Below are 24,335 nucleotides of genomic sequence, written 5' to 3'. Positions count from 1 at the left end.
ATTTTTGAAGTCATTAAGTAGCAATCGAACTTATAAGTAAGCGCATGAAAAATCGCGAAAAAATGCCAGAAAATTATATTACAGTTGAACTCGAAGGCGTTGAAAGAGATGTCAGTTTGAGTCCCAGTAGTGAGACTTATATGTGTCGATCTGTAATTGCAAGTGCAAAATCTGTTGGTTTTGATCATGGCGCAGGGGGCAAAGGCAATGTAGAGACGTTGTGTGTAGATGATCATTGTTTAGACGATGATTCATGTGTTTAATTGGGAATATAAACAAAGGCATTGTGTTGAATGGAATCGGTTGTCATATTTTGGGAAAGAGTTAATTGTAAAACATGTAATAATTATTTTATGAGTGTCTTGTAACAGATATTTATTTGGTATTTTGAAAGCACTGTTACAAAATAAGGAACAAAAACAAACGAAACTTGAACCAAAATATAAAGGCCCTTTTAAAATAATTGAAGTATTAGATGGAGATAGATACAATTTAAAAAGTTTTAACTCGAATCATACTTATAAGTATGCTCATGACCGCATAAAGAAAATGCCAGAAAACTTTGTACCCAATGACGATGATTTAATTACTTTTTCTGAAGAAGAAGAATCAACGTAAATAATAGTTTAAATCTTAATTTTATTCATTTTTATATTTTTATTATTATTTTATCATTGGACTGGAAACTGTGTGGTCACTGGTTAAGTGATACTTTTTGTTGAGAGCCGTCACTTGTTAAGTGACGAAGAGATTTTATCGCTGGGTAAGTGATAATTTCTAGTGAGATCCGTCGCTGGTTAAGTGGCGAAGAGATTTTATCGCTGGTTACGTGTCAATTTCTATGGAGAGCCGTCGCTAGTTAAGTGGCGAAGAGATTTTATCGCTGGGTAAGCGATAATTTCTGTTGAGAGTCATCGCTGGTTAAGTGATGATGAGACTGTATTGCTGGTTAAGTGATGCAGATCTTGAGGTTTTCATGTCCATAGATAAACTCTAGTCTTATATTCGAAAATATCCTAGATGTAACACGCCTTGGGGCAAACTTTTACGCATTTAATTTGAAAGGTTGATAAAACTAACGATAGTCTGATATTAGTCAGGAAAAGCCGAATGAACTTTTACTGTTTGAAATTAATTTGCAACAAAATCACACGAGGACGTGTGACTTGTCAGAATGGCCGTGTCGGAGGGTTCATGTGAAACGCAAGTAGTAGGTAGTAGTAGGTTGCATACATATAGTACTTGGGTGGAATCAGCGAAAGTGCTAAGCAGGGGATGGTCCTCGAACCGAGGGTGACGGTGGAGGAGACCTGCGAGGGCGGCCAGTTAAGCTCCGTCAGGGAAGCTGTGCAGAAGTCTTGACTTGGCTTGACATAACCGGCGGGATCACCGCGTTTCATACGACTCTTAATTGTTTGACTATTAGTTATAATCCTGTGCCTGTTAGTTCAATTACATTGTAAGGACTATTTGTGTGTTATTTAATATTCGAAATGGCCGATAATTCTGACCGCGCTGTGACATATATATAAGTGATATTATATAATAATATAATATAATATCACTTCGACACTCATCTAAACTTATGTAATTTAATTGTTTGTGTTTGTTATTTTATATTATTTTATAAACCGTTAATGTAAATGTTAATATGTTTGTTTATTTTCATTCATTGAATTTGAAGTAAAGATTCATTTGTATTAATTCACAAAGACCGAAAATCCCATTTGCGAAGTGCCAATTTCCGAAGAACCCCTTAATGTGGGATGAAATCAAATTCATTTTCTGTCCGTCAAAACTAGACTAAAATTAGCAAATATTAAGCAATTATTCAACAACACAAAATAAAGAAATGCAGTTCAAATTTCAAAAACTAATTATTTAAGCGATTTTAATAAACTCATGAAAAGAATGTGTTGCTCCAGAAATTAATTATTATTACTACTTTGACAACGATATTCTGTATAAACAATTATATTCAATCTTGGCACAGAACTTTAACAAAAACCTTAGATTCAGAAAATTTAACAAAGTCTTATTAGATATATAATCAATTGATGTCCAAAAAATTTGTTAAAAAATTATCACGAAGGAAAATCGCGGTATCACTGAAACTATTCTAAAACTTTCATCACGTTCTACTGACCCAATTTACAAAAGTCTGTCAAAAATTACATAAATAATTGCGAAACTTGCAAGATCGTTATATATGATATCAATATTACTCCCATATCTATGAAACCATTTGAAATTGTGCATATAGATGTGCTCAAATACGAACACCATAAATTCCTTACAATAATTGATACATTTTGTAAATACGCACAAGTATATTACTTGGCAACATTTCAAGCAATAGAAATAATGAAAACCTTATTTTCACACCATTCAACACCCACCATCAAAAAACGACCCTGAATTCTTTGTTTTACATAAGATAAAAATACATTTATTCAATCCATATTATCTTGCTAATAGCGGCTTAATAGGGATATTGTATTCCACCTTTCTTAATCATTTGAGCATATTAAACAATGGATGGGAACCATAGGGTGTCATATCATTCAAAGAAAGTATCATCCGAGTAAAGGCGAAGTGTACCCGTACGCGCCCGAAGTTCTCGTGTTCCCATTCAAAATTATCGCGCGAAAGGTAGAACGCCTCGTTATTTAAGGTTTATATTTCGGGAGCCCGGTTGCTAATAATTAAGTGTTGCCAACTGTTAAACATGTGGGTTCTAGTCAATAGTAGTTCTGAAATCATTCGTAATGCAACTTAACCTAAATTTAATAAACAAATATAAATAGAGATTAATTTCGACGGTATATATTTAAGGGATTGTAAGTACTACTTTGAACAAACTGTTTGACAATAGTTGTCAATGAATAATATGCGCAACTTAAAATGTTTTTAAGAGCGGCAGTTACTAGAAAAGGAATCGTACTTTGTGCGCTTCCGCCACAAAATCAAATAAACATTCAGTTCGTGCGCAATTTGAGATCTCATATACCGTATCAAAAATGATGAACGTGTCTACTCGCATATTGAGACGGAACATCAATACCCCTTTGTAAACAAAAAGGAAAGATATACATGCAATTATGTGGGCGGGCCGAACTGACTGGAGGGGATCATTTGGTTTTGCTGCGTTTAGCATGCGGTTCGTCTCCGCAGACGAGTCGGTGTCTTTGAACACATTATTTAATTATTTTTAGTTTTTTTTACTTATGCATTTATTTATTTAATTTAATTTTTGGGATACATTTTTATTTTGAAAAAAGTAGTTTATTTTTAGAATACTTATTTTTGTTTTTGATATACCCTCAAAAAATATTTCATTTTACAGATTGAAAATTATACAAAGTTACGGAATTTAAATGGAGCATCCGAAGAACTCGAACTACATCCCTACGCATACGGAGATTTACTAAATGCATTCGCAAAGATTAATTTACATTGTGCGCCGGCGCGCACCAGCACGGCGCATTGTCTCTGAGAGTAGGGATTCTTACTACCGGGCAAAACTTTTCTCTCTTTGTCGTGCATCCATCTCTTACAACATCCAGACACGAAGAGCATTTTTCGTACTGTATATACGGTCGGCGTCAGATCTGCAGTTATCCTTCAAAGGCTATATTCGCTTGCGGCGAGTGTGTTATTGCAACAGATTCGCATCATTAAATTTGACAAATTAAGAATATTGCTTGTTCACGTTATGTATTTTGAATCGTATATTAATGTCTAAAACTTTTTTATAGTTACAGTTCTTATTGTTTAATTCGTATAATAATTTATTCTAAAGGTATTTTACTCAATTATCATATTATATGTTGGTTATTAACAATTATACACTATCATACGACAGTTTTTACCATATCGTATTCGTATTAAAAATTAAATGTATAATTAAAATAAACAGATAAATTCAAAAATAAGAATATATTAAACAAAACAAAATATTAATATTAAATGTCTATTTGAACAAAATATATTGTAAATTATATATAAATAACAACTTAAATGTAACATAATACAAAATAATTCTATAAATAACAACTAAAATGAAACGAGATATATAAATACAAAATTATAAAATATAATTGCTATTGTATCAAAAAGGAAGAATCTTACATTTTAGTGAGGTTGTATGTTGGATTTGCTAAATAAAATGTCCCATTAAGATATTTTGAATTAAAAAACTACAGTCTCATAAGCCATAGATGTTTTGAAAATATTTTGGAATAAGTAATGTTGATTTTTCATTATTGGTTTAGTAATATTTTTTTATATTTTTTATTTTATATTGTTTATTTTTGTTCATCAAGATACATGAAATATATTGTAAATTAATTAATGTAATAAATAATTCAAATATACTATTTATTTAAAAGTTTAAATACCAACTAAAAATTCATATAATATAGTAATATATATTAAAAATACAATAATATATACAGTTTAAACTTTTTATTTATCTATTTTTTGCCGTATGGTTAATTGTTAACCAATCATATTTTATCATATAAACAAATATAATAAATACGATACACAATAGTAGTTTTGATTAATCATTTTGTTTGTTGTACAAGCATGGTAGAAAATGACCTAAGTTTGACCATTATTGTTGTTATTAAAGAATATTATGACTTCAAAACTATGTCATGTATTAGATCAAACATTTATTAATGCACGCCCAAAATGTGAAATAGATTGACTGCAAAGTTTTTGAGATTTGTTCCAAGTCGTCGACGGTGTTTGTATAGAGAATTTAACACAAGGAGACGCCGCTCTTAAAGTTTAAAATTTTATTTATTATAATCACGTGACATTCTATGAAGAAACATGTGTGTTAATAGTTATTAATTGACAAAGATTTTTCATATATGTATAGTAAAACATTCATTACAATGCTAATAAGAATACTCAAAATAATTTTGTAAGGTTTAATGGTACAATCCATAAAATAAAGAATATGTTTCTACCCATAATTAAAAAAATTAAACTGCTCCTATTTTCTGTTAAAAACAAAGAACATAATCCAAAATGTTCCACATTTTTGGATAATTTTAAAACAGGTAACAAATATCAATTAATTTTTTAATTTAATATATCCTGAATATACGATAATAATAGTCATATATTTTAATTTTATATACGTTTGTTGTATCACATATATTTACAAGCCCGTGTGTAATTTTTAATATTATATTTTAATGTTCGAATTTAAAATGTAGAGATAAATAATTGCATAGTTTTTTAAAATGAATAAACATAATCCAAAATGTTCCACATTTTTGGATAATTTTAAAACAGGTAACAAATATCAATTAATTTTTTAATTTAATATATCCTGAATATACGATAATAATAGTCATATTTTAATTTTATATACGTTTGTTGTATCACATACCGTATCAAAAATGATGAGCGTGTCTACTCGCATATTGAGACGGAACATCAATACCCCTTTGTAAACAAAAAGGAAAGATATACATGCAATTATGTGGGCGGGCCGAACTGACTGGAGGGGATCATTTGGTTTTGCTGCGTTTAGCATGCGGTTCGTCTCCGCAGTCGTTGTTTTTAGTATATTTTATTTAATTTTTGGGATACATTTTTATTTTGAAAAAAGTAGTTTATTTTTAGAATACTTATTTTTGTTTTTGATATACCCTCAAAAAATATTTCATTTTACAGATTGAAAATTATACAAAGTTACGGAATTTAAATGGAGCATCCGAAGAACTCGAACTACATCCCTACGCATACGGAGATTTACTAAATGCATTCGCAAAGATTAATTTACATTGTGCGCCGGCGCGCACCAGCACGGCGCATTGTCTCTGAGAGTAGGGATTCTTACTACCGGGCAAAACTTTTCTCTCTTTGTCGTGCATCCATCTCTTACAACATCCAGACACGAAGAGCATTTTTCGTACGGTATATTTACAAGCCCGTGTGTAATTTTTAATATTATATTTTAATGTTCGAATTTAAAATGTAGAGATAAATAATTGCATAGTTTTTTAAAATGAATATTAATTTTGATTAATTTGATAGATTTGAAAATTGATAATATATGGATATAAATAAGATATTAACAAAATAACAGAGAAAAATTCACGAGATATGGGTTGCATACTTATAGTACTTGGGTGGAATCAGCGGAAGTGCTAAGCAGGGGATGGTACTCGAACCGAGGGTGACGGTAGAGGAGACCTGCGAGGGCGGACAGTTAAGCTCCGTCAGGGAAGCTGCGTAGAAGTCTTGGCTTGGCATAACCGTCGGGATCACCGCGTTTCATACGACTGACTCCTAATTGTTTGACTATTAGTTGTAATCCTGTGCCTGTTAGTTCAATTACATTGTAAGGACTATTTGCGTGTTATTTAATATTCGAAATGGCCGATAATCCCGACCGCGTTGCGACATATATATAATAAATAAAATTATTCAAAGAAATTGTGACATAAAATTACTTGGTTACGTTGTGTTGTTAATAACTAATTTGTTTCAAAATTTGAAAAATAAAACACTTGCTATTATAAAGACAAATTTAGACAAGTTTGTAGATATTTCACAGTTTGTAGATAATGTTTTAAAAGTATTCAAGTTCAATATTTCTTTATTAAAAGTATTATTATTATTTAAAAAACTTCATAAACCGTGTCATCAATTTAACGAAGATTCTTCCTTTGTTGACATAAACAATACTTAATTTTTATTATGTACTCGAAGATGACTATAAGTCCTGTAACAAATATACATTCAAATAAATTAATGAATCTAATTAAATTATAAAATTGTTTATCATATCTATTTTAGAAATTAATTTTAGGTTACCTAAATTAATAACTCTGTACCTACTCCAAAACAGATTTATATCTACTTCGCATATTACAAAATACCTACTCATTTCCACCAGAGTTACCAAGATAAATTTGTATATTCTACGGTTTGCTATACTGGAGACGCAGTTTTTAATCGACAGCCCCGGTCCAAATCCCTCGAGCCGCTGAACGCCCGGAGGCATGGCGCGGTCGGCTTTCGGATGCCTTCGCATTTATTCGTTTGAAGTCGAGAGTTTACTGAACGATATGGACCCAACCATAGCATATAATAGTTCAATTCATGGTACAAACAGGTTAACACCATTCGAAATCCTAAATTATGATATTCAATAACTTTTACGTATTAATTTAGAAACCACTATACACAACAATTCCATTCAAAGCCATAAAGAGAAATTGGTTGCTCTATATGAAATCGTAAATGAACGACTTTTAACGAATAAATGAGACTCGTGAAGATCCACAAAAATTTCTGAAACAATCTTTGTAAAAAGTAATTTTAGATATGAACAAAAAAATAAATACAAAAAAGAAAATGTCTTGAAAATCGATTAAAATAGGAAAACTTTTAAACAGGAAATTCTAAAAAATAAAACGAGTAAGAAGTTCGACAAACTTCACTTAGAAAATGTAAAAAGACCAACTAAAAATGCAACATTTCTGATTTTACAGGTCCATGGTCGTCCAATGGACAATTATAATGGAAGAAACAGGTATCAGTTATAACCCCGATAGACTCCCAATAAATTTAGGAACATTCAAGTTACAAAACTTTTCTCATACTATTCTACATTATTATGATACTTCTATAATCATAGCAAATTACAAAAAATTTGTGTATTATTACAAGGAAACAGAAATCTTGATCAATGAAAGTAGCAAATACAGAGACACACTTGAACACTATACTAGTTTTAGGCTATATTCTAGTACATAAAACAAAATCAAATTAATAATCAATTTTCTTTTTATCATAGAAATCGTTCGTAAGTTCAACAGGACTGTTGAAGATATTTAACATAATAAAAAATGTATTTCAAAAAATTTATATTTTATACAAAAATTATTAAATGGTTCCAAAGAACATATAGATGTTTTATGGGCAGGAAATACACTAAATCGGCTCATTCAGTTATTTAATAATGTTTTGAATATATTTCTGGATATTGAGAATTCTTTATCTTTTTGTAATTTTAATGCTATTCACCCAAGAAATCAAAAAAATCGCATCGTATTACCCTGATAAATTACCATTTTAATCGATAACTCGAAACATCCATAACTATCAATTAATTAATTATTAAACCAAAACGTTTAATTCACAAAACAGAAATACTATATTTTCTTCTTTACCCCTTTTCAGTACTACCCCATATCAACACACTACTTTGTGTTTATTCCAAATTTAAAATTTCAAATCATCCCTCCTTCAAAATACATATTCCTTTCTAGCATCTGTGATCACATTAATGACCAGTATTTGTGTCGCAAGCATCATAACATAAACACCACTTGTCAATAGAAAATTTTGAAAAATAATACCTAGTTAACCTTATTCCTAGTTAAAGAAGCAAGAAACTCTGGAGTTTATTCCCCAAATAAACCACTACCTGGGAGTTTTTTCGAACACCGAAATATTTAAACTACATTTCTTAGAAAATTTATCTAGAAAAAAAAAATACAAGGGACATTCCTTTTTAAACACCAGAACCACTTCATTAATAAACAACCATTAATATTCGATAATGTGAACTTACTAACCTCACCAAATTAAATTAAAATATTTGGAATTCACGAAACTATCAAATAATATCCAACAAATCGAATCAAAAAGTATTTAAATACTGAACATTTATCACCTCTCAGTGTAGAAATTTTATAATAAGGTTTTTAAAAGAAGGTCAATTAATACAGAGGAGACCAGGAACAACCTTCAGTTATCTCAGTTCAACATCAAATTTAATCTTTACCGGAGTTGAAGGACTACGAAGAGAGGAATTACATTGTTGAACACGATGACACCAGAAGAAATCCGATACCTCCTGGTTAGCACAATGGAGTTTATAATTTAGCAATTTTTTATTGTAAATTCCCTCCCTGTCTTGCCATTGTAAAATAAAGTTGTTTTTAAAAAGTTGAGCCTGTTTTCCGAATATAAAAGTTATATAAATAAATAAATACATTGAAATAATTGTTTGAAAGTAGTATATGCGAAAGTTATTGTCAGAAATTGTTACATGTTTACATTAACGCATATTGAATTCTATTAAGGTTTTTTAGACCTAATACACTATGGGTTTCTTATAAAAATCTCTTAAATTTGTTTTGCAACAATATTAGTTTATTAATTTAATTATTATTAAATAGTTATTCTATATCCTACAATCAACATTCTATTATTCATAATATTAAGATGTATGATCGATTATTGTTGTTATTGACTTAATAGTTTTATATTAATGTCTCACCCACAACGCTTTATTTATAAAATAAAATAAGACTGTTTCATGTTACTTTAATTCATTTTCTTGGTTTCTCAGGAGTAATTTTGAATAATACAAACTCATATATTTCAAAATTTTATTTTGTATTTATTAAAGATTGTTAAGTAGATTGAGCAAAATTCTCTTTCTCAATTGGTGATATTGTTTTTCGTTTCTTGTCTTCAAGGTAACCAAATTTAGTTCTTTTTCCTTTATCTGTAGGTCTAATTTTGCCACCTTGAACCGAATGTTAAATAACTCATCCTCGTCAAAGTATTCGATGCTTCCTCTCCTTTTTGTACTCCTCACAGGAGTAGAAGGAAAATTGCCATCTTCAGCTAACCCTTGACTGTTGTTGTTTTGTAAATTAAATTCTTCATCCTTTATGTTCTTTTCTTCCACCAACTCTAGAATAATTCCCTGCTCTGTTAACATCTCCTGTTTTATATTTATAGCAGCTACTTCTAACTCATCGTGCACAAGTTGTGAGTTGAACTCATTTTTCACTGGAGGGGTTAACAACTGCTCACTTGTCACGTTTTCCTCCAGCTGTGCTTGAACCAACTCTTGAGTCCTAGTCCTCACACCTTTGTGTGTCCTCTCAGGCTCCTCGGTAGACGTGTTTTTTTCTTGGATACCAAGATTTTCCTTCAGTAGTGATTGGGACACCTCTTGGACCAGGAGTTGAATCATAGGATATGTAGCGTCAAGCTGTTCAGTGGAATCTGAAAGTTCCTCAATTTCAAAAGAATACGTGGATATATCCGAATTGACCAGTTGATTTTGCGACGTTGTTTCGTTGCATGTGTGTTCGCCCGGGTTCTGCACTACTTCGTCCCCCATCGTATGCATGATCGACCTGCAATTGTTGCTCCTTCGTTTTACGCAGCGCCAATGGGTGACAGAACTTGCAGTTGTACGGTGTTTCAGGTATTCATAGCCTTGATACATCAGTGTTTTCTTTCCGCGACTAGTACGTCCATAGCAATTGAGACATCGTGGTGTTGTTGGGTTCACTTGCTGTAACGAGATATTAGGTTAATATTACAAAAATATCAAAATTTTTAATTAAAATTGGAAATTTCTTACAAACAAAATAACAATAAGAAATGGTCATTTTACCCTTTTATATTAACTGATAGAATGTTTGCGGTTTTTGATAAAATGGTATATGGAAAAACATATCTGTAATAATATAAAAATGGCAACAACGTTCTAAGAGGCAACATGATTAGTTATGCTTAGTTTATAGTACGTTGGTTTGGTACTTCTTAACTTTCCAGGGGTCAAGCGAATAGGGTTGAAAAGACAACAGTCGATAATAGACGTTCAGTACCGTTGAAAAAGCACAATCGCCAAATGTTATGAAGCGGTTACCACATCGTGGTGAGGAATGTAATGTTGCGAATTTATAATGTTTACATTTTGTGTACTGGTAATATAAATTTACAAAATCTCTGAGATAAACAGGTAATATTTAGTGTCTTCAGTTAGACAACATAATTCTTTTAGTTAGTTAGTCAGTTTTATTATTCCTTTGCGAAAATATTTTTTTGCCAAGAGACTTTTTATATAACTATTAATTAACTATCACCATTCCATATTTTTATAGACCGTACTGTTCATAATCGAATTTGATGTAAAGATTTTTTTAATTAATTAATTGCATCTTTCTTGTGTAGTTATTGCTTTCGTCAAAATTCATAGTTTTCATGCTACAGCAGTTATAATAATTATTATTACAGTTTTACATAACATCTCGAAAAAATGTATCCTTAAAGATTCACAACGTAAAATTACTTTGAGGTATAATATTTTTTATCTATTTTTTTTATATATATAATTGACACAATAAAATTTTCAAGTTCGATTTGAGATAACAGTTTTAAATTATATACGTCATACAAAACTGCAATGTATTGTCATAAATAAATATTTATTTATTCTAGTATTTTACAATAAATTTTTATGAGTAATTTCCAGTTTATGATTGTACACATTTGTTTATCACCATCAAATTCAGATATAAATCTATCATTGAATTTGTAAAATTAAAAGTTCTATAAAAAATATAAAGTTCTCTTCTAAACAAGGGAACTGTGTTTGTTTCACCCCTTCAAGAATTTTCTACAATTCTTTATGTTTCTAAATTTGTCTGTGATAAAAGTACAAATATTGATATTGTTTTTATTGGTAAGGCAATGGAAGTTGTTACAAGAAATTTTAATACTTCTCATTTACGAATTTCCTGACAAAAATCTCATGGTAAAACTTGACCTCTTGGTGATAAAACTGTCGCATTTTCAATGTAAAAATGAAGTGGCATATTATATCGTTATTTGCAAATTTTTTTTTCTTTACTTTCGATTTATACTCTGAAAAGTCTTCTTGGTAAAACTGAGTTTGAAGTTTGGTGTTAATAAATTATTCTTTAAGCACTTAAAACTTGTTTCTAGTGAATTAAACGATAAAAATTGTTACTTACTATTTGACAAAGTTGTAGAATTCAGTTTCAAGTTAAAAAACTAGAATTTTATAGTTTCGAAGATTGTGGTCATCTAAGTAAAACACAGATCATGCTTTAGTTTTTATGATTAGTGGAATATCGTTTAATTGAAAAGAAATTGTGTATACAGTTACCCAATAAATTTAAAATTAATTATTATCGAAATTATGTCCAAACGACAAAGTGTAGGCTTTAATATAAGGGTTTGCCACCAAACAAATCTGCATTAAGTGCGTTATCTTATCAGATTTCTTCTTCTGAAACACATTTTTTAATCAATAATCGTCGCATTCATGTAATTCTCGAATGTTCCATATCTATATTTGATAAATGCTCTATTACGAGGCAATATCTTATTTGAAGTCAATAAACTTGCAAAATTTGAACAAATTGTTTAAGCACAAATTTACTTTTCCAATGACAGCATGTATTCTTTCTTTAGTCTTTTGCAATTGATTATCTAATGATGCAATTTATATTACTTGATTTGTACACATAAGGAACGATTCTTTTAATGGCATGGATATTGGAAATTGAAGATAACTTAAGGCCTATTCCATTCTATATAAATTTCAACCCACTGTCGTTATAAAAAAAATAATAATAATAAAATTCGCTGTAACTGTGTCGTTCGAACATTTAGAATTTTGGCAAAAAATGCTGATTGGAAATACAATATTGAAAAATTCTTGAAAAAAGATGTCACACTTCAATCTTCGTATTTAAGGGACTGTGTAACTTTTATAACGTTGCAAGGTATTAATTGCAAATACTCAATTTCTAAATCAAGACCCCATGGAAAATTTGTTTTATCAACCAACCCAACATTAACGATTGTAGTTGACTTCAAGGTACCTTTTATGCTGCTGGATATAAATTATAAATAAAATTAAAATTCTAAATAGTAGCTCATGTAAATGTAAACGAGAAACATATTTTTATATCCTTTAATCAATATGATTTACTTTCTAATTTTCTATGTATTTAAATTCGTATGTTTGATCCACGCGATGTCATCAGGCCAACGATTAACGCCTTAAGTTAAAAAATTTTACTATATTCTAAACAAATAATTCTAATAAATATCTGTTAAAATTCTATAGTTTTATTATAATTGTTAATTAGTTTTACATATGTGTGAAATTTATTAAATAATATATATTACAGGAAAAGGAGTTGGGATTTAAATATTGAAAACAACCAACGAAATATTACTTTTATTGTCCACTTTAGTGCATTCTGTATATTTTAGAATTTCTATGCCGTTGATAATAAAAAACATTTAAAGATATACCATGAATTTATACAATATGTGTGTGCCATTATTAATCAGATTCTTTTCTGAGTGGTTTACTACAATAAACAACAGTTATTGATTACTAAGGAAGAAATAACTACTTGAAGATTTAGGTATAATCTCCAGAATTGATACATGACAGATTAGTCAGTATTAAATAGTGAACTTGTTTTGATGCCAGTCAAAAGTGGTAGCAAAATTAAAGGTTTTTCATGTATACTAACTATTCACCAATAACCAGATTGTAATAAGAGCAAGAAAACCGTTAATAAATGACTTCGTGGGAGAATTTTTAGACCACCACTTTGTTTAGATTCTCAAGATCTTATCTTAATCTAAACGTTCGTTGATTTTTTTAACACATGTGTTCTTTTCGAACCCTTATCTAGTGTCAGGGTGTGGTCGCACAGTGGGTTCGAAGTTCGAAGAAATAGTGATATTTCTACGTAGAACTTATTCAGTAATTAAATTAAACTAATTAAAGGAAAATGTAATAATTAACCCCAACATGAAATTTTAGAGAATTGTAACTTTGTTCTTTTATTTTTTTGTCTTATTTAAGTTAATGAATTGATTTTTAAAAGATTGAAAATGTTTGTAAGTACAATGGTTTTTCCTTATGCAAGCAACATCAGAATTGTAGTTGTATTGAAATAATGTATTGTATTGAATTATGAATTGCATAAGGTTTTTTAGACCAAGTACATGAAAGTTAGAGTAGGGACATGACAGGGAAACATGTCGATCAATTTGACAACAATGTTGTTCAGGACTGAAAAGTATGTTTTTAACAAACAACCCTATTGGTTGGAATAGAATCTCTGTGGGGGAGATTTCAGTACTTCGGTACCACCCTTTTCTCACCCCACTTAATTCTGAAATTATAAAACCTTAAGTTTCATTAGTTTCAGGAGATTTTATTCGAAACTTTCAACACGGTATTTTCTGTCCGTTTTACGTACAGTAATCCCTTGTGATTGTTTTGTGTTTTTCTTTGTGTGGTGCATACTTACGTAAGTCCTACTGTTTATTTCTCGTGTTAAGGTTTAAATTCAAATCAAACAGCCTTTTTGCCAAATTTCGATTAACGAAATTTATTCATTTACAATTAAACTTTTATTTGTTCTTTCTTTACTCTTTATTTTCCTTGTTATATTTGTTGTTTATAAATAGATAGTTTATTTTTGTTAAATCGAGTTTTATTGGTATATTCTAAAAGTACATAAACAGTAAGACAAGTAAGTATATTTGAAATTATCCGGACTCGGTACGCGAACGCGAGTTTGTGTATGTATATCATTTTACACAATTCCCAGCTCACCAAGAAGTCGAAGTACAACAATAACAAAAGGTTAGTGACACTATAGTTTAAACTATTATAAAAATGTATAGTCAGTCATGTGCAAAAATAAATATAGGATAAAATAAGGTACTATCATTCGAGTAATATTTACCTACGTACCCGTTACAAGATATTGTAATCTTCTGAGGAGTTAATAGTTTGATAACAATTTTAGTAGATAATGTATACATTTTTAATAAACATTAAAAACAAATAAATTTCTACATTTATTACATTTACGCCTTTTATTTACACAACTTTCTTACAACATCTTAGATATAATTTGTTTGATCCTAATATTAAATATTTTCCAACGACATGTGATATTTTAGTGTTTTTTCTTTAATATTACCTCATACCAAACTTGATTACAAATTTGCAGTACTTTAGTATCCTAGTTAATTGGGTTATAAAATTTCTACCCCAAGATATTTTGTTGGTGTTTTTCATACAGTGCCTAAATTATCTAGCTAATTTCTATTTCTTAATTATTTTAATCATATTAGGTAAGGTTATAGGTATGAAATTGCTTTTTTAATATCTAATATTAATAGTTTTGGTGGTTCAGCATCAGTTTCAAGAACAAAAACAAATTAGTCGTCAGACAAAGTGTAATTTGTTGTAAACTCTTAAAGGTAAGTTCATTTTTTACATTTCTCTATTATTGTTTCGTATGTGTTATGTATATTTGTCAATTCATGTAATCAATTGACTAATTTTTTCTTGTATTGTGACAGACTTCGATTTTATTTCATATTTTTGTGACCTTGGTTTTCCATTGGACACGTCTATCTGTATTCCGTATTCATTGTTTTTTGTTGGGTTTTCTCCCCGTGAAATTATAAGTAAAGACATCTGTCTGAAGAATGTATTATGTTCATTTCAAATTGAATTTAGTGAATTTAATATAAATATGATGTTTTTTATTTTTTTTTTAAGAACGGCGTCTTCCTGTGTTAAATTCCCTATACAAACGCTGCCGACGACTTGGGGCAAATCTCAAAAACTGCGCAATCAATCTATTTCAAATTTTGGGTTTGACATAACATAGTTATGAATTCGTAATATTCTTTAATAACAAAGATATTATTTGTCAAACTTCTACCATGCGTATGCATATTGCGTTTTTTATATTTACTCCAAATTAGCAAAATAATAAAATTTCATACGTAAACCGAATAATCATAGAAATCTGTAAGTATAAGTGACTGCGGCGTAGGAAGGGGGATATGTCATGTGTTCCACTCATTATTCATAGATGGCCTATTGACTGGACGTATTCAGGGAAATTTGTACATTTTTATACCAGTTATTATAGCAATAAAATTTAAAAACTCTTTGATTCATAATATTACTAATTTCAGAATTACATAGTGGCCACATGTGAGTCTGTATCACACAAGAAATTCAAAAATAATATAAATTTATAACACTTTTTATATACAATATTTTTTAATGTATAATTACAGTAAACTAATGGGTAAACTTTGTAATTTGAATAGAATTTATAGGAATTTAACGTAGTGAAACAAATTATTTTAAAAATTAATATTTTATTAAATTGACATTTTTCCTGCGCTTCTCTGATGTAGGGTGGATCAAAATATTTTAAATTTCACCCTCTTCTATTTAATAGTATCTCTTGTTCTAGACAATTAAAATAGAATCTTTCTAATTTCGAAAGCATTTTGTTATTCCAAAAATTCGTCTTTATGAATTACTTCAACGAGAAGTTTATTTTTTGGACCTGAATATACAATAAAATAGCATAGATTAGTTCCTATAATATTTAATTGATCTTATATCTGAAAGTAAGAACACTTGACTTCCACAATTTCGCCTTCAGAAATAATTCCTGAAAATATAAAAATTTAATTATAAAAATACACAATATAATTTATAACTGTCCATGAAGAACATCTACAAATAAACCAGCAGGCTTTACAATTCTATTGCATTTTTCTTCAAATTTTTTTATTGCTACCGAATCTAATTTACCTGAAATTCGTAGCTTCTGTAGAAAAATTATTAATTTTTTTAACTATATTGACAGAAGATTCTTTTAATTTTAACATATCCAAAATTAGAAGTAATAAGCCGGTGCATTTATTAATAATAATAATAATATAATAATAAATTGTTCTTTTTTAGTAATCTTGAATTGATCTAATATCTCATTTAAAATAAATTGTGAACATTGGGTCACACAATTTATGATCCTATTTTCTTCAGTTTCCTGTTTCTTAGTTCAAGTAAATGTAAACTTTTGATTTTTTTCTTAGACCAAGAAGCATTTGGCATTTTCCAAAATTAATATTGCTTTTATTTTATTATTGTATACTATAATATACTATAATATATAATCGTATATGCTTCTTTGATTTTAAATTTCATATAAAAATTATGTGTCACTTGATTTTCCAATTTTATAAAGTCTAAGTTAATTTAACTACATAATACAAAATAGTTCAAAGACAAGTTATGTAACAACACGAAAAAATAATAGAAATAATTCAAGAATATTAATATTTTAGGTGAACCATTATTTATTTAATAAAAAAAACATAAAAAACGAACTATCATATTTATTTTAAATACATAATAAGCTGATTTGAAATGAACATAATACATTCTTCAAATAAATCAATCTTTATTCATAATTTCACGGGGAGAAAAACTAACAACAAACAATGAACACGGAATACAAATCCATCCAGACGCTTCCAATGGAAAACCAAGGACACAAAATTATGAAATAATATCAACTTTGTCTATTGTCTAAGCCGATTTAAAATCTATTATTAATTAAAAAAAACGTTAATAGTGACTCTAGCTCTGAATTTGTATTTACTTCAAACTCTTACTTTCGCATCCTCGAAGTGATGAGTTATACAAATCAGTGCATGTAACCTGCGTGTAATTTTATGTGTCGAAATTTAAGAGAAATATGATAACAAAACAGATGGAATTTTTCTGTTCGAGTAGTACTTGACTTACAAATTTTAGTTCAGTTTTGGTGGTTGAAGAAACATCAGTTTCAAGCAGAAAAACAAATTAGTCTTATTTTAGTCGTCAAACAAAGTATAATTTGTTATAAACTTTTAAAGGTAAGTTCTTTATACAATTTTTGTTTTTATATATTGCTCTATTATTGTTTCGTATGTGTTATGTATATTTGTTAATTCATCTCATAAATTAATTAATTAATTTTTACTTGTATCTGGATTGATTTGTATTCCGCGTTCATTGTTTGTTGTTGGTTTTTCTCCCCGTGAAATTATGAATAAAAATTGATTTATTTGAAGAATGTATTATGTTCATTTCAAATCGACTTTAGTGTATTTAAAATAAATGATAGTTCGTTTTTTTCTTTTTTTATTAAATACATATATAGTTTTTTTTTTGTTCATATTATTGGTTCACCTAAAATATTTAATATTCTTGAATTATTTCTATTATTTTTTTCGTGTTGTTACATAACTTGTCTTTGAGCTCTTTTGTATTATGTAGTTAAATTAACTTAGACTTAAAATTGGAAAATCAAAGAAGCATGTATGATTATATATTATAGTATATTACTGTATACAATAATAAAATAAAAGCAATATTAAGTTTAGAAAATGCCAAAAACACGTAGATTTGCTTCTTGGTCTAAGAAAAAAATCAAAAGTTTACATTTACTTGAACTAAGAAACAGGAAACTGAAGAAAATAGGATCATATATTGTGGAAAATCTTTTAGAACGAGATGATAAGTATAACGAATCTATCCAATGTTCACAATTTATTTTAAATGATATTAGATCAATTAAAGATTACTAAAAAAGAACAATTTAAATAAATAAAAAAGCAATTGGCAATTTAACAACCCAAATTATTATTAATAAATGCACCGGCTTACTGCTTCTAATTTTGGTGATGTTAAAATTAAAAGAATCTTGTGACATTATAGTTAAAAAAATTAATTCTACAGAAGCTACGAATTACGGGGAAGTTAATGATTCGGTAGCAATAAAAAAAATTGAAGAAGAATACAATAAAATTGTAAAGCCTGCTGGTTTATTTGTAGATGTTCTTCATGGATATTTATAAATTATATTGTGTATTTTTATAATTAAATTTTTATAATTTCAGGAATTATTTCTGAAGACGAAATTGTGGAAGTCAAGTGTTCTTATGAGACGATTATAATATAGAACTTATAGAATATTACTTTCAGATATAAAATCAATTAAATATTATTGGAACTAATCTGTGCTATTTTATTGTATATATAGGTCCAAAAAATAAACTTCTCGTTGAAGTAATTCATAAAGACGAATTTTTGGAACAACAAAATGCTTTCGAAATTAGAAAGATTCTATTTTAATTGTCTAGGACAAGAGATACTATTAAATAGAAGAGGCCGAAATTTAAAATGTTCTTGATCCACCCTACATCAGAGAAGCGCAGGAAAAGAGAACAAAAAAATGTAAATTTAATAAAATATTTATTTTTAACATAATTTGTTTCACTACGTTAAATTCCTGTAAATTCCATTCAAATTACAAAGTTTACGCTTTAGTTTACTGTAATTATACATCAAAAAATATTGTATATAAAAAGTGTTTTGATTTTAATTTATCAGATAATGAAAATTGTATTGTATTATATTATATTGAACAATAAGCAGAATTTCCCGTTTAGATTTCCAGGTTAAAAATTTACTATTTAAATAATTTGATAACTATTTAAATAATGTGATTAAAATATATATTTACATCACATAAATTTGATTAGTGATGAATAATCAATTATCAATATTTTTTAAAAAAATATATATTATTTTTGAATTTCTTGTGTGATACAGACTCACATGTCAGTGGCTTTCTTACATGTGGCCAATTTGTAATTCTGAAATTAGTAGTATTATGAATCAAAGAGGTATAAAATTGTACAAATTTTGCTGAATACTACTTTAATTGTCTAGGACAAGAGATACTACTAAATAGAAGAGGGCGAAATTTTATATCAGAGAAGCGCAGCTAAAGAGAACAAAAAAATGTCAATTTAGTAAAATATTAATTTTTAAAATTTGTTTCACTACGTTAAATTCCTATAAATTCCATTCAAATTACAAAGTTTACGCATTAGTGTACTGTAATTATATATCAAAAAATATTGTATTGTATTATATTATATAGAACAATAAACCGAATTTCCTATTTAGATTTCCAGGTTAAAAATTTACTATTTAAATAATTTGATAACTATTTGAATAATGAGATTAAAATATATATTTACATCACATAAATTTGATTAATGATGAATAATCAATTATCAATATTTTTTAAAAAAATATATATTATTTTTGAATTTCTTGTGATACAGACTCACATGCCAGTGGCTTTATTACATGTGGCCTATTTGTAATTCTGAAATTAGTAGTATTATGAATCAAAGAGTTTCTAAATTTTGCTATAATAACTGGTATAAAAATGTAAAAATTTTCCTGAATACGTCCAGTCAATAGGCCATCTATGAATAATGAGTGGGACATATGACATGTTTACGTACAAAATTTTATTATTTTACTAATTTGGAGCAAATCTAAAAAACGCAATATTTTTCTCAGAAAATTGTCACTGTACAGTCTTGTTAAATATCTAAGCTTTGACATGACATATTTCAATATATTCTTTATTTTTTGAGTTATTTGCTGTACAAAAATGGTAGAAAATGACGTAAGTTTGACCATCAATAACTTTGTTATTAAATAATATTACGACTTTAAAACTATGTCACGTCAAAGATCAAACATTTGTTAATCCACACCCAAAATTTGAAATAGATTGATTGCATAGTTTTTGAGATTTGATCCAAGTCGACGGCGGCGTTTGTATAGGGAATTTAACAGAGGGAGACGCCGCTCTTAAATTAAAAGCTCATCTTTGGGGCGTCTATGAACCAATTTTTCAGTATCAGAAATTAAAAAACAAAAATAATGGATTGCCTATGTAGACGAATCGGAAGGGTACTTTTAAGAAAGTTAATTAATCAGAAAATTATACCTTACATTATTAAAAAACATGATGATCGGTTCAATTTTTCATTCATTATTCATAGTTTGTGTAACCATAGAAAGTGGTTTACAAAATCACACACGAAAAAGTTGTATGTGAATTTTTTTATCTGTTTAAAATAAAATATTACGTATATTATATTATCTATTTATATTAAACCTATAATGCATTCTTAACAAACATACATATTTATAATGAATTATTTTTATATATCATTTAAATTTGACGGCGCAAACATGGGTCGTGTGAAACATTTCACTCCAGAAAGGCTCATACTCTTTAATAGTGAAATCGAAAGAAAAATTACTCATTCATTGAAAAAGCATTAAATTATTATAAATGTGTCATTGTAAGGAAACAACCTTAACAAATGAAGTTATCTTCATTATTTTGTTTAGTGATGAAATCAAAATAAATGTTTATGAATCTGATGGAAAACATTATGTTAGATGAGGAAAAAATGAAGTATTTAATTTTGTAAATATAGATACTGTGAAGCACGGCGATGGAACACTAAAATGTAGGACAAGATAAATATGCCTTTAACGTAGAAGAATAATGATCCAAAACACAGAACTCAAATAGTAAAGCAGTGGTTCGTAAAAAATATAATATAATAAAAAGTCTTCGTTTAATATTTAAATTAAACACAATCTATGTTTTTCAAAATAATTATATATAATATTAATATTTAAAATCAGTTCAATCAAATAAATACTTTTTTCTCTTTTAGTTTTTATTAACCTGAACTAAATTGTTATTATTATCATTGAACTAGTCGTGATGTAAAATTAGTACATTCTATACCAAATAGATGTGCAACCTAATTAGAGGTCATTCTATATTTCTATAAGGTAAAGATTTTACATTTATCAGAAATTTTATAAATCTGAACTAAATTATTATTATTATCATTGAGCTATTTATTAATAAATTAAATATAAATTATTCATTTATTTTTCGTGTATTCCATGATTCCATTATGATAAAAGAAAATTTATAAAATGTTTTTTTATTAAAACAGTCGAATAATTTTATTTTATTATATTATTTGGTTAAAATTAACTTATAGTTTTCGTTTAATATATATTATTTTTGTTTAATATATATATATATATATATATATATATATATATATATATATATATATATTTAATTTTAACATTTGAAATCAGTTTAATTAAATTAAATTAATAATTCTGTAAAAAATTTTAAAAATTATATAAAAGAAATTTTCTCTTTTCGTTTTCATTGACCTGAACTAAATTGTTATTATTAATAATATTGGAACAGTCGTGCTGTGGAATTAGAATAAATTTAGTATAGACTATATTAATTAAGAAGTACTAATGTTTAATATTTACCAACAATTTTGTAATTGAATATTATAAAAACGTAATTGATTTCTGCAATAATGTTCTTACAATTATATTGTTAATTTTTAACATTTACTTATTCTGTTACTATTAAATTATTTCTAGTAGTTAGATTAAATATATGATATATTTGAAATATGCACGTTCATACACTATATTTGTTTTAAATAATTTAGAATTTAATGAACAATTTGTACGGTATTATATTATATTATATTGATATTAACAAAACACTTATTTAATTAATACACTTGTTTTTGAAACCAAATTCATAATATTTTCCTCAGAATTATTTTGTTATATAACATTATTTTAATAATTATATAATATATTTTTACTATTAATTTAACCATAAACAAATATTTATAAATATTGTAATATACAATAATATTAACATATAATATTAATTCTAAAAAGTGCCAAAACCGTGTATATTTGCTACTTTCAGATAGTGACATCAACAGCAATACAGAATTTGCTCGAACGTTTCAACCTTTTAACAAGTTCCCTTTCCTACTATCAAGTTTTCGGAAAGAAGAACAATTTAAAATAAATGAAAAAAACAATTGGGTAATTTAACAATTCAAATTATTTACCGCTAAGAATGCACCGGCTTACTGCTTCTAATTTTGGATGTGTTATAAAATTAAAACAATGGACATCTCGTGGCATTATATTTAAAAAAAAAAAATTAGAAAAAATAATTTTTCTACAGAAGCTACGAAGTACGGGAAAATTAATGAATCGGCAGCAATAAAAAAATTGAAGAATACAATAAAATTGTAAAGACTGCTGGTTTATTTTGTAGATGTTCTTCATATTTAGAAACTTCACCTGATGGTATCAAATTTTTATAAAGTATATTGTGTATTTTTATAATAAATGTTTATATTTTCAGAAATTATTTCTGAAGACGAAATTGTGGAAGACCTTCAACACTGAATGTTTATTAGATGAGGCGATTATAAGAAAACAAATACCCTATTTGGCAATGAAATACAATAATATAGAACTTAGGAAAAATCACGAATATTACTTTCAAATACAAGATCAATTAAATATTATTGAAGCTCATCTGTACTATTTTATTGTATATTCAGGACCACAAAAATAAACTTTAGGTTATTAAATAGAAGAGGGCGAAATTTAAAATGTTTAGATGTACCCTACATCAGGAAAAGAGAACAAAAAATGATAATTTAATAGAATATTAATTTTTAAAATAATTTGTTGCACTGCGCTCCATTCTTATAAATTCGCTGTACAAACATGGTAGAAAATGACCCAAGTTTGATTATTAACACACTATAGGCGGGTAGCAAAATGATACAAAAAAAGTTGTTAAATTATAACAAAAAATAAGAGATAATTCTTTCAGTTCCGTATGTAAACCAATAGAGTAAAATTATCTCACCCCGCTTTTAAAGTAAGTACATTCAAAAATGTAAAAATTACCCGACCAGCTAACAATCAACAGTTCTCGAGACGGGTACTTTTACCCGACCCGCTTATAGTGTGTTAATATCTATGTTATTAAAGAATATTACGACTTCAAAACTGTCATATCAAGGATCAAACATATATTAATCTACACCTAAATTTTAAATTTGTAATATATTGATTGCGTAGTTTTTGTTCCAAGTCGTCGACGGCATTTGTATAGGTAAATTTAATACAGGGAGACGCCACTCTTAATAATAATGCGAGTCTACTGCTACAATACATGTGAATATATTTATTTATTATTGTCGCATTTGAACACTTGTACACTTTCTAATACTCTCCCTTCAACTCCCACGCACTCACTGCAAGCGAATATAGCCTTAAAAGTGTAACAACAGATCTGTCGCTGACCGTACGTATATGACTTGTAAACAGTTGAACATATTTATGAATAAAAAAATAAATGCTCACAAACCTTAAATAATTTAACTTGAAGTTTGAATTGTATTTAGTTTAATTGATATTTCTTTAACAACATAAAAAATAAAATATTACAACTCTCATTAAATATTCTAATTTTTTTTCCTAGATGTATGAACTAAAACAGTCTATATACAAAATTGTCTGATTTACGCTAAAATACATGTTAAGAATGTAATAAAGTGGCTTCTACTAACCTTAAAACTGAGTGGATTGGATTAGATTCGTACCGATCAATTGCGTAGATTTCGGTTCATCGAGCGATCCACCAACGACCATAGAACAACCTAAACTGAGCAATCGCTATTTAGTGGGGGGTTGCTCCAGTGTGGCCATTTCGGAAACGGACTTTCTGCGAACTTTATATTTTCGTTAGACAAGTTCGGTGCCTTTGGACTCGGCAAGATTCGGTTTTTCGGGCTCGGGTCGTTACTGGAGGGGACCCGCATGCTTATGTTTACATTAGCCGCGAAGTAAAAAAGTGTTTTATAGCAAA

General features: G+C 28.1%; 1 protein-coding gene across 1 annotated transcript; it reads right to left on the bottom strand.

Annotated features, from left to right (window-relative positions):
- Positions 1 to 9,417: 9,417 nt before the first annotated feature.
- Positions 9,418 to 24,126, bottom strand: LOC126266025 (uncharacterized). The gene is made up of 2 exons (XM_049969304.1): positions 24,037 to 24,126; positions 9,418 to 10,354 (listed from the first exon to the last, which is right to left on the bottom strand). The coding sequence occupies exon 2, from the start codon at positions 10,283 to 10,285 to the stop codon at positions 9,446 to 9,448; it is 840 nt and encodes a 279-aa protein (XP_049825261.1). The 5' UTR covers positions 10,286 to 10,354; positions 24,037 to 24,126; the 3' UTR covers positions 9,418 to 9,445.
- Between the last annotated feature and the right edge of the window lie 209 nt (positions 24,127 to 24,335).

Source organism: Aethina tumida, chromosome 6 (assembly GCF_024364675.1).
Source record: "Aethina tumida isolate Nest 87 chromosome 6, icAetTumi1.1, whole genome shotgun sequence".
Lineage (NCBI taxonomy): Eukaryota > Metazoa > Arthropoda > Insecta > Coleoptera > Nitidulidae > Aethina > Aethina tumida.
Note: the sequence above shows the minus strand (reverse complement) of the source record. Positions and strands in the feature narration are given on the sequence as shown.